Here is a 13692-nt window from a genome sequence, read left to right as displayed (position 1 = left end):
TCCATTTAGAACCGATATGAGAAGAAATTTATTTGGATAGCGGGTGGTGAATCTGTGGAATTCATTGCCACAGACAGCTGTGGCGGGCAAGTCATTGAATATATTTAAAGTGGATTTTGATAGGTTCTTAGTTAGTCAAGGTGTCAAAGGTTACAGGAAAAGGCAGGACAATATGGTTTTGTAGTGTAGTAGTTTTGCTAGTGTTTTAATTTATTCTATATTAAATTTAAATATTTAATTTGTTATTTGGTTAAATGGTAGTTTGTCATTTTTATACCTTTTTAACTATTTCCATGAAACTTCAGCTAATTGGGGCAGCCAGTTAATTGTGCCAAAATGTATGGGTCCCAATGTGTTCCAATTTAGTAGAATCCACTGTACCAAGGATGTTGCCTGGAGTTGGGTGCCTAAGTTATAAGGAGAGGTTATGCAGATGAGGACTTTATTTCCTGAAAAATTGAGGGGTAACTTCATCATATAACATTATGAGGGGCATAGTCCTTTTCCCAAAGTGTGGGTGCTAGAAACTAGGGGGTTATTGGTATAAATCAGAGGTGATAGAGATATAACAAAAACATGAGGGCAACTTCACATTTGGAATGAGCTGCCAGAAATATTGGGTGATGTGAGGATATTTAGCAACATGAAAGACAGCTAGGTAAATACATAGAAACATAGAAAATAGGTGCAGGAGTAGGCCATTCGGCCCTTCAATCCTGCACCACCATTCAGCATGATCATGGCTGATCATCCAATTCAGAACCCTGTACCTGCCTTCTCTCCGTACCCCCTGATCCCTTTAGCCACAAGGGCCATATCTAACTCCCTCTTAAATATAGCCAATGAACCGGACTCAACTGTTTCCTGTGGCAGAGAATTCGACAGATTCACCACTCTCTGTGTGAAGAATTTTCTCCTCATCTCGGTCCTAAGAGGCTTCCCCTTTTTATTTTTATACATTTCATTAAGATTCCCCCCTCAATCTTCTAAATTCCAGCGGGTATAAGCCCAGTCGATCCAGTCTTTCTTCATATGAAAGTCCTGCCATCCCAGGAATCAATCTGGTGTGCCTTCTTTGTACTCCCTCTACGGCAAGAATGTCTTTCCTCAGATTGGGGGACCAAAACTTCACACAATACTCCAGGTGTGGTCTGGAGTATTGTGTGCCTTGTACAACTGCAGTAGAACCTCCCTGCTGCTGTACTCAAATCCTCCTGCTATGAATGCCAACATACCATTGACCTTTTTCACCGCCTGCTGTACCTGCATGCCAACTTTCAATGACTGGTGTGCAATGACACCCAGGTCTCGTTGCACCTCCCCTTTTCCTATCGACCACCATTCAGATAATAATCTGTTTTCCTGTTCTTGCCACCAAAGTGGATAACCTCACATTTATCCACATTAAATTGCATCTGCCATGAATTTCCCCACTCACCTAACCTATCCAAGTCACCCTGCATCCTCTTAGCATCCTCCTCACAGCTAACACAGCCGCCCAGCTTCATGTCATCCGCAAACTTGGAGATGCTCCATTTAATTCCCTCATCTAAATCATTAATATATATTGTAAACAACTGGGGACCCAGCACTGAGCCTTGCAGTACCCCACTAGTCACTCCCTGCCATCCCGTTTATTCCCACTCTTTGCTTCCTGTCTGCCAACTAATTCTCTATCCACATCAATACTATAATCTCCTGTGGGAAGGAGAGGTTTGGATCCTTTTTGATTTTATATTCTCTTCTATTTCTACCATATTCTACCTCTGCACATACACTAGAGGCAATTTACAGTGACCAGTTAACCCACCAACCTGCACAGTTGTGGGCTAAGGGAAGATACTGGAGCACCCTGAGGGAACCCACATGACACAGGAGAATGTGCAAACTCCATGCAGATAGGATCCACGTTCAGAATTGAACCCAAATTTCATAAACTGTTAACATCTGGGATGAAATTGATATTCTTTTAATTGATATAGAGCAGTAAACAATCCCAGTGCATCATCGGTGTACTCAACAGCTACCATGTATTCGCCCTTCACACATGGTCTATTGCTTGTCTTGATAAGTCATTCATCAGTTCTTCAATGGTACCCGAAAAGTAAAATTATTCAACTAATTGCTCCCATATTGAATACAGAAAAAGTTCTATGTGTTGAAAATCTGAAATAAAAACAAAATGCTCAAAATTCACCCAGTCAGACACCACTTATTGAGAGAGAAAAACAAAAATAATGTTTCATGTTAATGACTTTTCATCCAATATAGGCAAAGGTAGAAAACAAGCATGTTTTAAGTTTCAGAAAAGTTGAATTGGGTTATGGTGGGTGTGGGGAGTGATGAAAAAAGAAGCTGTGGATAGAATGGAGATCGAAAGGATCTGAATGCTGGAGTTGTGAGGCACAAAAGCTGCAGGTTGCAGCAGTAATGAATAAAAGTGAATGCTAGAAGTACTGAGATTCTGTGGAAAGTAAAACAGGAAACATTGGAAGTTGATAACCTGTCATCAGAGATGACCACACCTTTTAAGTGAAGCAGTTCACCTGTATTTTCACTACTGTGAACTGCATCTGGGTCATACAACGTCCTGTACATGAGAAAAATCAAACATTGATTAGGTGACCACTCTGCAGAAAATACTGGTTCAGTCCAGTTGCCTGTCTCTTTAATTGTTAAATTTCTTCGGACATAGGGTCACTTAATTGCCTGTAATCTACTCTCTTGTGTCATCTCCATCTCATGCCAGTCTGTTTCCCTGATATCCACCTACACTAGCAGAAATTTTGTGATGTAAGTGAAACAAGACTACAGGGGAGGGGAGAGTCCATGTGTTTGTACAGAAAATAGCAAGCTCCACACATATGCATCCTTTCCTACTCTGCCAATTATCTTCGCAAGATTATTAACCTGTCCATGCCTTCACAATAGTTTCTCATCTGGCACCACCATGATTTACAGTATTCATTCTGTCTTGGTCTCCAACCAATCACAGAAATTCCCTTTGTTGGTGCTATTTGTCTCCCTTATTTGCAACTTAAATTATGTTTAATTCTTATGAAAAGTCATTTACGAAAAGTCATTGACTTGAAATGCTTGCTGTATTTCTCTGCATGGATGTTGTCTGACCTGCTGAGCATTTCCAGTATCTCATTTTGATTTAGCCTAGATTTTTTTTCCAAATAATTTTGTTTCTTATTTGCACTGATGGGTTCCTGGCAGTTGACAGTTTCAGGGATTTGCAGACATTTGGAGGGAGCTGAAAAAAAACCAAGCTGATTTAATAAGTTGTTACGAGTATTCAGGACTGAACTGATTTCTTGTGTATAGTTCAATTGTGGGTTTTAAAAGATTGGTTTATAAATGTTGCAGTGTATGACAATCTAAGGAATTTAAGTAGTTGGTCACTTTTTATTAACAGTATACTCGCACATGATATTGCCTGAATACTGTAAAATGTACAGATTAGGGAGAAGACTAGGTTACAGTTTGTCCAACCTGATTCACATTTTTTGCATTTATGCAAATGTGAGATGCAAAATGAGGCAGAAGATACCATACTCTGTATCTCTTGTCACCTTTCACTGCCTGTTTTATACTGTTATTTCTCTGCTTCCTTGCTTTTTTCCTTGTTTGTAATTATCCTTTCTGTAATCCAGTTGTATAGCTGATTGCTGTCGTTTTGGCTAAGGTATGACAGTGATGAAACTGGACTATTGGGCACTGGTATAAATGTTGCCCTTTTGAAGCAGGTGAGAACTTCTGACTGCAGCAATAAGAGATTGAAAATGTCTTTGAACGCCCCTGCCAGTTAGTTGGCCCTGGTTTTCAGAGCCCTGCCAGGTACTCCATTGGGGCCTGTCACCTTGCGAGGGGTCACCCTCTTAAGACAGCGTGATGCCATCTCCCAAGACAGAGATCACAGGGTAACCGGCTGCTGCAGGGGGGGTCCTAGCTGCAGTTCCATTCTCCCTTTCAAAGCACGCATTAAAGATGTTGAGCTTATCTGGCAGTGAAGCATCACTGCCACTCATGATGTTAGATTTTGCTTTGTAGAAAGTAATGGCTTGCAAACCCTGCCAGAGTTGATGTGCTTCTGATTCTGTCTCCAACCTGGTTTGGAGTTGTACCTAGCTTTTATGTAGTCCTTTTTGCAATCCAGTAAAATGCATGATGGTGTCATTAGTTTGAAAGTGCTGTGCATTGCCTTATTATTCAGATTAGGAGCAATACATGTAAAGGTTTTTTGACCATGTTTTATTTTCAGTGTGTATTGTACTTTATTCTTTTTTTTATTCCTCTCCAGCATCTTGAAATGTCTCCCTAATATTTATTCAACATCGTCTGAAGACCATGAAGAGCCTTTTAATATTATTGTCAAGGAAGAACCTCCAGATGACTATGAATACAATTGTGCAGCAAACTCAGTGGACCTTGATTGCGGTGGATTAAAATGTAAAGAGGAGGAGGAATATTTAGATTCAGAGGAACAGCATGACAAGACTAATTATGAATTAATTAATAAAACTATTGACAAAACTGAAGTGGGTGCAACTTCACCTGCAGTTAGTAAGCAGCCACTGAAACTTCCAACAGAAGTAGCACCTAAAGCTAAAATGCTGCAACTGCAAAGCATTAAAGTGCCTGTAGTTTGCTTGGAACCATGTTTTATTCCAAAAGGTACCATAAAAATATCTGAAATACCACAAAAGCTGTTGTCTCCTTGTCGGAGAAGTGGAGGGCCTCTGCCTACCATTGTCCATTCTGCAGTTTCAGCAGAAAAGCATACTTGCTCACCGAGCTCTGCTGAAAAACCTCAAGTGAAGAACGTGGATTCAACATCAGAATGCTCAAGACACAAAGAGAGAAGCCTTGCATCAGAAATAACTGAAAATAAAACCCACATCTCTACAGTTGAAAATATTCCAACTGCTTCACATAGTACACCCTCTGGGAAGTCGTCTGGAGAAGGCTTCAGATTTCGTAAGATTAAATTTACTGAAAAAGCACGAAATTCCACCCTTTGGATGTCTTCAACCAGAGCATATCTTAATTCTACTGAGGACCCTCCTGTGTTATCCAATTGCTTTAAGTCTGCACGTTTGTCTGGTAAGGCATTCAGTTCTGGGATCTGGAGACCTCCAGATGGTAGGACTTGCTGTACAGGGGAAACCTCTATGCCTCGCACCAATTGGAAATCTTCAGCTATGTCGACACGACAAGCCATAGCGGGTGCTTGCAGACGAAGACGGACAAAAAAGCTGCGGCTGTCTGCGAAATCTTCCCGTTCTGTCTTGGGAATGAGTTCTTTGGCATCCTCTAAACATCTGGAACGGGAAAAAACATTTCAGGATGCCAGTCCCGATCTGGATGATGTGGAAGGTGTTACCTTTGTGTCATATGCATCTCAGGTGAGACCATTTGTGTTAGGGTGTGTAACTCATTTAATATTTTGAAATTTCTTTAAAAAAGGTTCATTCTGTTCTAAAATAAACCATTGTAATAAAACTGACTACATTCAGATTATTAGGCCTTTTGAAAATGGAATAAGTGTTTTGTGAAAATGTGCTTAGGAATTCATAACTTAAAGCAGAGAAGAGTGTCAGTAATGAACTAAATTATTTTGTAATTGAACATGGCTGAATTACAAAACTTTGAAGAAGTTATTGAACCTGAAGAATCATTAAAAACCAATCATCAAAGGGACAATGAGGGATGTGAGCTTCCCTTATGCATCGATATTTTTTTTACTTCTGTTGAACCAGTGTGAAGCAGATGCATGCCTAACCAGAAGCTTGGTATACGTGAGCCCTGCTAAAGAAATTGAGACAAGGCTGCTAATTTAACATAAGCCATTTTGTGTCATTAGAAAAATGTAATAATGTAATCTAATGCAAAGACTCTGGAAATCTAAAGTAAAAACGGAATACTGGGAATATTCAGCAGTTTCAATGTACTTGTGAGGAGAAACTAAGTTATCACTTCAGGTGGATGATCTTTCAATTGAACTCAAAACAATTTAGAGTTGTAACAGCTTTGACTTTTTTTTAAAAAAAGGTCTTTGAATGCAGGAATGATTAAAAGGACAAAGTGAAAAGAGGGTAGTAAATGGTTAAAAGATGTTATGTGTAAAAAAAAACAGCAACTCCTGATTTGAAACGTGGGAGCAACATATGCACTGTTGAATACAGCACATCAGGAAGGTCATAAAAATGCCTCTTTAGGAAGTATGGTGTCATTGAGTTTTATTAGAATCATGGAGAAAGGAGGCCTAAAACAGGTAAAGATTATGATTTTGAAGATTCCATGGAGCTTTAAGGCCTCAAAACAAAAGGTTGTAGCGGTGTGCTACACGCAGCGCTAAAATTACGACACGGAGTCGGTAACTGCAGTCGAAGGAAAAAACTTTATTCGAAAACTTCAGCCTCACTTTTAAGCCTCTGTCAACCGGCCCCCCATGGTGAAGAGGCTCCAAAGCTCTGTGCTCGCAAACCCCCGTAGGCTATCTAATTGTAGTCGGTTCGGATACGCTAGGAAATGAGTCGCCACATAACCCCCCCCCCCCCCCAGAACCGGCGATACACCCCCCAATGTCCACAGTCTGGGCCAGAACCTGCTTGGGAGGTCGGCCTCTGCGCCGAAGCGCCGGAAACTCGGCCAGTTGCGCCAGGTCCACATGGGCCGGTTTGAGGCGGTCCACCGTGAAAACCTCCTCTTTCCCCCCGACGTCCAGCACGAACGTGGACCCGTTGTTCCGGAGCACCATAAACAGCCCCTCGTATGGCCGCTGCAGCGGTGGCCGATGCCCGCCCCTTCATACAAACACAAACTTACAGTTCTGTAGGTCTTTGGGTACGCAGGGCGGGTGCCGCCCATGCTGTGAAGTGGGTATGGGGGCCAGGTTACCGAGCTTCTCGCGAAGTCTGCCCAGGACTGCTGCGGGTTCTTCCTCTTGCCCCCTTGGGGCTGGTAGGAACTCCCCGGGGACGACCAGGGGCGCGCCGTATACCAACTCGGCCGACAAGGCGTGCAGGTCGTCCTTGGGCGCTGTGCGGATGCCGAGTAGGACCCAGGGAAGCTCGTCTGCCCAGTTGGCTCCTCGCAGGCGGGCCATGAGGGCCAACTTCAGGTGACGGTGGAAACGCTCCACTAGCCCGTTCGACTGTGGGTGGTAGGCAGTTGTGTGGTGCAGCTGAGTCCCCAAAAGGCTGGCCATAGCTGACCACAGGCTGGAGGTGAACTGGGCGCCTCTATCGGAGGTAATGTGGGCTGGTACACCAAAGCGAGATATCCAGGTGGCGATCAGGGCTCGGGCGCAAGATTCGGAGGTGGTGTCGGTGAGCGGGACCGCCTCTGGCCATCTTGTGAACCGGTCCACGATAGTCAGGAGGTAACGCGCTCCGCGCGACACTGGCAGGAGGCCCACGATATCCACATGAATGTGGTCGAAACGCAGGTGGGCGGGATGGAACTGCTGCGGTGGGGCTTTGGTGTGCCGCTGCACCTTGGCCGTCTGGCAGTGCATGCACGTTCTGGCCCATTCACTGACCTGTTTGCGGAGTCCATGCCAAACGAACCTGCTGGAAACCATCCGGACAGTTGTCCGGATGGAGGGATGCGCCAAGTTATGAATGGAGTCGAAAAGGCGGCGCCGCCATGCTGTCGGGACAACCGGATGGGGCTGGCCGGTGGCGACGTCACAGAGTAGGGTCGTCTCACCCGGGCCCACGGGGAGGTCCTGGAGCTGCAGACCGGAGACTGCGGTCCTGTAACTCGGAATCTCCTCATCCGCCTGCTGTGCCTCTGCCAGCGCCTCAAAGTCTACCCCTTGGGAAAGGGCATGAACGGTAGGGCGAGAGAGCGCATCCTTACCCGAGACGTGCCGGACATCCGTCGTGTATTCAGAGATGTAGGACAGGTGGCGTTGCTGGCGGGATGACCAGGGGTCGGATGCTTTCGTAAACGCAAAGGTAAGCGGTGGTCATTTCTGGTCCAAAAATCGTTTGGACTGTCGGGGTCACCAATTGTAGCGGTGTGCTACACGCAGCGCTAAAATTACGACACGGAGTCGGTAACTGCAGTCGAAGGAAAAAACTTTATTCGAAAACTTCAGCCTCACTTTTAAGCCTCTGTCAACCGGCCCCCCATGGCGAAGAGGCTCCAAAGCTCTGTGCTCGCAAACCCCCGTAGGCTATCTAATTGTGAGTCGGTTCGGATACGCTAAGAAATGAGTCGCCACATAACCCCCCGGTCGAAAGCACTGTACTTAAGCTCGGGTGGTCGCAGGTGTTTGCTGAAAAACGCCAGGGGTTGCCAGCGACCTGCGATGAGTTGCTCCAGCACCCCACCGACTGCCGTGTTGGATGCGTCCACTGTGAGAGCGGTAGGGGTGTCCATTCTGGGATGTACTAGCATTGCGGCGTCCGCCAAAGGTTCCTTCGTTTGAACGAAAGCGGCGGCGGACTCCTCGTCCCAGGTAATGTCCTTGCTCGGACCCGACATCAGGGCGAACAGGGGGCGCATGATCCGGGCAGCTGAAGGGAGGAAGCGGCGGTAGAAATTGACCATACCTACGAATTCCTGAAGGCCTTTGATCGTGGTGGGTCGGGGGAAGTGGCAGACCGCATCTACCTTAGCGGGCAGAGGGGTTGCCCCGTCTTTAGTAATTCTGTGGCCCAGGAAGTCAATGGTATCGAGTCCGAACTGACATTTGGCAGGGTTGATTGTAAGACCGTACTCACTCAGTCGGGCGCAGAGTTGACGGAGGTGGGACAGATGCTCCTGACGACTGCCGCTGGCTATGAGGATGTCATCCAAATAGATGAACGCGAAGTCCAGGTCCCGTCCCACCGCGTCCATTAACCGCTGGAACGTCTGTGCGGCATTCTTCAGGCCGAACGGCATGCGGAGGAACTCGAAAAGGCCAAATGGGGTGATGAGAGCCGTTTTGGGGACGTCGTCCGGATGCATCGGGATTTGATGGTACCCTCAGATGAGGTCTACCTTGGAGAAGATCCGTGCACCGTGCAGGTTTGCTGCAAAGTCCTGAATGTGCGGCACAGGGTAGCGGTCCGGTGTGGTAGCCTCGTTCAGCCTGCGATAGTCGCCGCACGGTCTCCAGCCCCCCGTCGCTTTGGGCACCATGTGCAGGGGGTAAGCCCATGGGCTGTCGGACCGCCGGATGATCCCCAATTCCTCCATCCTCTGGAACTCCTCCTTCGCCAGTCGGAGCTTGTCCGGGGGAAGCCGCCGAGCACTTGCATGGAGGGGTGGTCCCTGGGTCGGGATGTGGTGCTGTACGCCGTGCCTGGGCATGGCTGCTGTGAACTGCGGTGTCAGAACCGATGGGAACTCCGCCAGGACCCTGGTGAAGTCGTTGTCGGACAGCGTGATGGAACCGAGGTGAGGGGCCGGCAACTGGGCTGCACCCAGGGAGAACGTCTGAAAGGTCTCGGCGTGTACCAGTCTCTTCCTGGGCAGGTCGACCAGGCTGTGAGCCCGCAAAAAATCCGCACCCAGAAGCGGTTGGGCTACGGTGGCCAGTGTGAAGTCCCACGTGAACTGGCTGGAGCCGAACAGTAGCTGCACCTGGCGGGTGCCATAGGTCCTTACGGTGCTGCCATTCACGGCCCTCAGGGGGGGACCCGGTGCCCTGCTGCGGGTGTCGTAACTCGTCGGAGGTAAAACGCTGATCTCAGCCCCAGTATCGACCAAAAACCGGCGTCCCGACCTTCTATCCCACACATACAGGAGGCTATCCCGATGGCCAGCCGCCGTAGCCATCAGCGGCGGCTGGCCCTGGCGTTTCCCGGGAACTCGCAGGGCGGGCGACAACAGCGGGCTTCTGCACCCCACCGCTGGTGGTAGAAGCACCAGTGTTCATTGGGCCGGGGGTTGGCGGGCTCTGCGGCCGGGCCTGGACTGGTTTGCTGCCGGGAGCGGGGCTGGGAGATCCGTGCGATGGACGCCCCGCTCACCTTTTTGGCGTTCCACAGCAAGTCCACCTGGGCTGCCACCTTCCGGGGGTCACTGAAATCCGCGTCGGACAGCAGCAGGCGGATGTCCTCGGGCAGCTGCTCCAGGAATGCCTGCTCAAACATGAAGCAGGGTGTGTGTCCGTCGGCGAGAGACAACATCTCATTCATTAAAGCCGATGGAGGTCTGTCGCCCAAGCCATCCAGGTGCAGTAAACGGGCAGCCCGCTCGCGCCGTGAGAGTCTGAAAGTCCTGAGGAGCAGGGCTTTGAAGTCCGTGTACTTGCCGTCTGCCGGGGGCGACTGTACGAACTCCGCGACCTGGGCCGCTGTGTCCTGGTCGAGGGAGCTCACCACGTAGTAGTAGCGGGTGTCTTCTGAGGTGATCCGGCGAACGTGGAATTGGGCTTCGGCTTGCTGGAACCATAGGTCCGGGCGCTGTGTCCAGAAACCTGGCAGTTTCAACGAAACCGCATGAACAGAGGCGGCGTCGGTCATTTCTGGTCCAAAAATCGTTTGGACCGTCGGGGTCACCAATTGTAGCGGTGTGCTACACGCAGCGCTAAAATTACGACACGGAGTCGATAACTGCAGTCGAAGGAAAAAACTTTATTCGAAAACTTCAGCCTCACTTTTAAGCCTCTGTCAACCGGCCCCCCATGGCGCAGAGGCTCCAAAGCTCTGTGCTCGCAAACCCCCGTAGGCTATCTAATTGTGAGTCGGTTCGGATACGCTAGGAAATGGGTCGCCACAAGGTTTTTTTTAGCCATGTTCTGGGATCTCAATATGATTAAACTTCTTACGTTGTCCTCCAAAACCTGTGGACTCTGCAAGAAGTCTCTAGGCCATGGATGTTTTTTTCTCATGCATTAACCTTGGGCTTGTAATGTAGAAATTTGATAACAGACATTGGTTTATTAATCCACATGGACCATGGTACCATGGAAATTTTGTCTTGATCAGATCATTACATGGTGCATTGAGGTTGAAGAAGGTAAAATAATGATGGTGAAGAATATTGTAACCACTACAGAGAGTACTGTGCAGGTAAACGAGGTGCAAGATCATAATTGGGTAGATCGTGAAGGCAAGACTCAAACTTTTATTGTGCTGAAGAAATATAATAGTCTTATAACAGCAGGGTAGAAGCTGTTCTTAATGCCTGATGGTACTTGCTTTCAGGCTTTTGTATCTTCTCAATAGAAGAGGGGAGAAGAGAGAATGTCAAGGTGGGTAGGGCCTTTAATTATGCTGGCTGCTTTATTGAGACCACGTTGTGGAGGTTGGTTTCTGATGTGCTGAACTTTTTCCACAAATCTGCAGTTTGTTGCAGTTGTTTGCCATACTAAGCTGTTATTCATCGAAAGGGGATGCTTTCTATGATGCATCAATAACTCAATTAGGGTTGACAAGGACATACCAAATCTCTTTATCTTGCTGAGGAAGTAGAGTCATTTGTGAGCTTTCTTGAATGTGGCATCTACATAGTTGGAACAGGTCAGGCTATTGGTGATGTTGACTCCCAGGAACTTGACCTCTCAGTATTGTTGATGTCGACATGAACATGGGTACTGCTTTACTTTCTGAAGTCAGTGACCAGCTGTTTTGTTTTACTGACATTGAGGGAAAGGTTGTTTTGACATCATGTCATTCTGCTCTGTTTCTCCTTCCCGTTCTCTATTTGAGGTATATTTTCCAGTTCCTGCACATTAATATCATCCTCTGTGTGCTTACGTTTTCTCTTCTAATTAAAAGCAGTAAGTATTCATACACGTATAGGTTAACCAGTAGCTAACAGATCAGTGGTTAAAGGTAAATGGGTTTGGCAAGTAAAGCTGAAAACATTGAACATACAGATGCTTCTCCAAGACAATGATGGCATCTGTAACCTAGTAGGTGGAGTTAGAGCAGAATCTGCCCATGCAGTTACGAGTGCACAGAAAGTAGAGTAGGGGGTGATGGCCCATCCTTATAGAACACCAGTGTTCAGAATAATTGTGGTGGAGGCATTACAGATTGCAGTGTGTTGGCCAGAAAGTCAAGGATCCAGTTGCAGAGCGAGCCATTGACTCCCAAGGTCCAGAGTTTGGTGATAAGTTTGCTTGGAATTTGCCTGAATATTGGAAGCAGAGCTGTAGTCACTGAACAATAGAATGATTGATATAGGTGTCCTGATATAGAGGGTCCAGAGATGATCTACTGTCATCATGCAAGTTGAGGAATAAATATTGACTAGGGCACCTGGGGCAGCTATTCTGAGTGCGTCGGATTGGTGTCAGCTTTGGTTAATTTCCAGAAATACATCTAAACCCTCAATTTTCTGGCAAATGTATTCCACTGAACTACAAATATTATCAAGTAAGGTTACATGTTACTTACTATCCAACTCCTGGCTAGTTCTTGCAAATTCACTTTTCCATTTACACGATCTGTAGGGATCAAAAATCTTTTTGTGGCAAAAACATAAAGCATCTACTTGTAATATATTTCTGAAATGAATTTGGCAAAGAATGGGGAAGCTTTAGAGATCATGTTGGAAAGTGACACAAATGGCTTGGGGGGGGTGGTTGGGGAGTAGGTCTTTGAACATAGCAAGGCTGGGTTTGATGCTAGAACCCAAGGAACCTCCATGCTGGATTGAGGAATTGATTAGTGTTATCGTCCATGGGGAGATTCATTCATTATTTTGTTAAAATTTAGTTTGGACTAAAGTTGTTCAGAAGTAGACATCAGTTGCTTTGTTAATGTCACCTGATCTGATCTTGCACATGCGAATTTATTTTCCCCTCAAAATGCAAGCCTTTTGTCATCATTATGAATGCCAGAATATTTCCATGCATTGGCACAATTTGATGATCTGGGTAGTAAGTACCTGATTGCGGCTGTAGATTTATTTGTCACTCAAGTTATTTCCACAGTATGCAAGTATTGTTGCTGCAGATTATTTGTAAGCTATAGTGTTTTACTTTTTAAGAGCTGGACATGTAGAAACCTTTTGGGCATAGTTTATCTGTACTTTCTTATATTAAATTCATGTTACTAGAAGCCTGCGTTGAAGATTTTCTCCGTGATGTCTTTTGAACTTATTTTCAGAAGTTCGGTATATGTTGCTATATCAGGTGTAGGGTATGCTGCAGAGACTAATTTCCATTTCCTTTGTCTAAATGCAACATAATTAAAAACTTTGACCATTTTTAATGGCATTAGAGATTCAAGTGCAAACTTTTCTAGTTTATCTGCAGAATGTTAACAGTAATGCTTGGTCATCTGTCCTGCTATCTAAAGGTGCTATATCAATACAGACAATCATTAATAAAGACTTTGAAATGGAATTTCTGACATTTCCCAGTTTCTACATATTAATATCATCCTCTGCATGCTTACATTTCCTTTTCTAATTAAAAGCAGTAATTATTCATACATGTATAGGTTAACCAATAGCTAACAGATCAGTGGTTAAAGATAAATGGGTTTAGCAAGTATAGCTGAAAACATTGAATGTACAAATGCTTCTCCAAGACTTCCCTCTGCTGGAGTTGGGAAGTTCTCTTCTTTCTAAAACTAACTTTCACTTCATGTTTGTTGCTTGGGCTACCTAGCATTTCTGCATTGTTTTTATTTTCCTTTTTAATATGTTTCTCAGAAATGTACATGAACTTATGCAGAATAAGTGTGTATGTATTAACATATAACAAGAATTTCGGTCTTTGTGAACCCC

At 45.8% G+C, this 13692-nt stretch overlaps 1 protein-coding gene across 8 annotated transcripts in view; it reads left to right on the top strand.

Moving 5' to 3' along the window:
• The window catches only part of mgaa (MAX dimerization protein MGA a), a 111932-nt gene that overhangs the window by 20667 nt on the left and 77573 nt on the right, over positions 1–13692 (top strand). For all 8 annotated transcript variants that reach the window (XM_059953614.1, XM_059953639.1, XM_059953631.1 and 5 more), the window contains one exon: positions 4307–5411. In XM_059953614.1, the coding sequence (XP_059809597.1) occupies positions 4307–5411 (1105 nt within the window). The remainder of the gene's footprint in view (positions 1–4306; positions 5412–13692) is intronic.

The sequence above is a fragment of the Hypanus sabinus genome, chromosome 2 (genome assembly GCF_030144855.1).
Source record: "Hypanus sabinus isolate sHypSab1 chromosome 2, sHypSab1.hap1, whole genome shotgun sequence".
Classification (NCBI taxonomy): domain Eukaryota; kingdom Metazoa; phylum Chordata; class Chondrichthyes; order Myliobatiformes; family Dasyatidae; genus Hypanus; species Hypanus sabinus.
The sequence above is the reverse complement of the archived record's forward strand: the minus strand, read 5'-3'. Positions and strand labels throughout refer to the sequence as shown.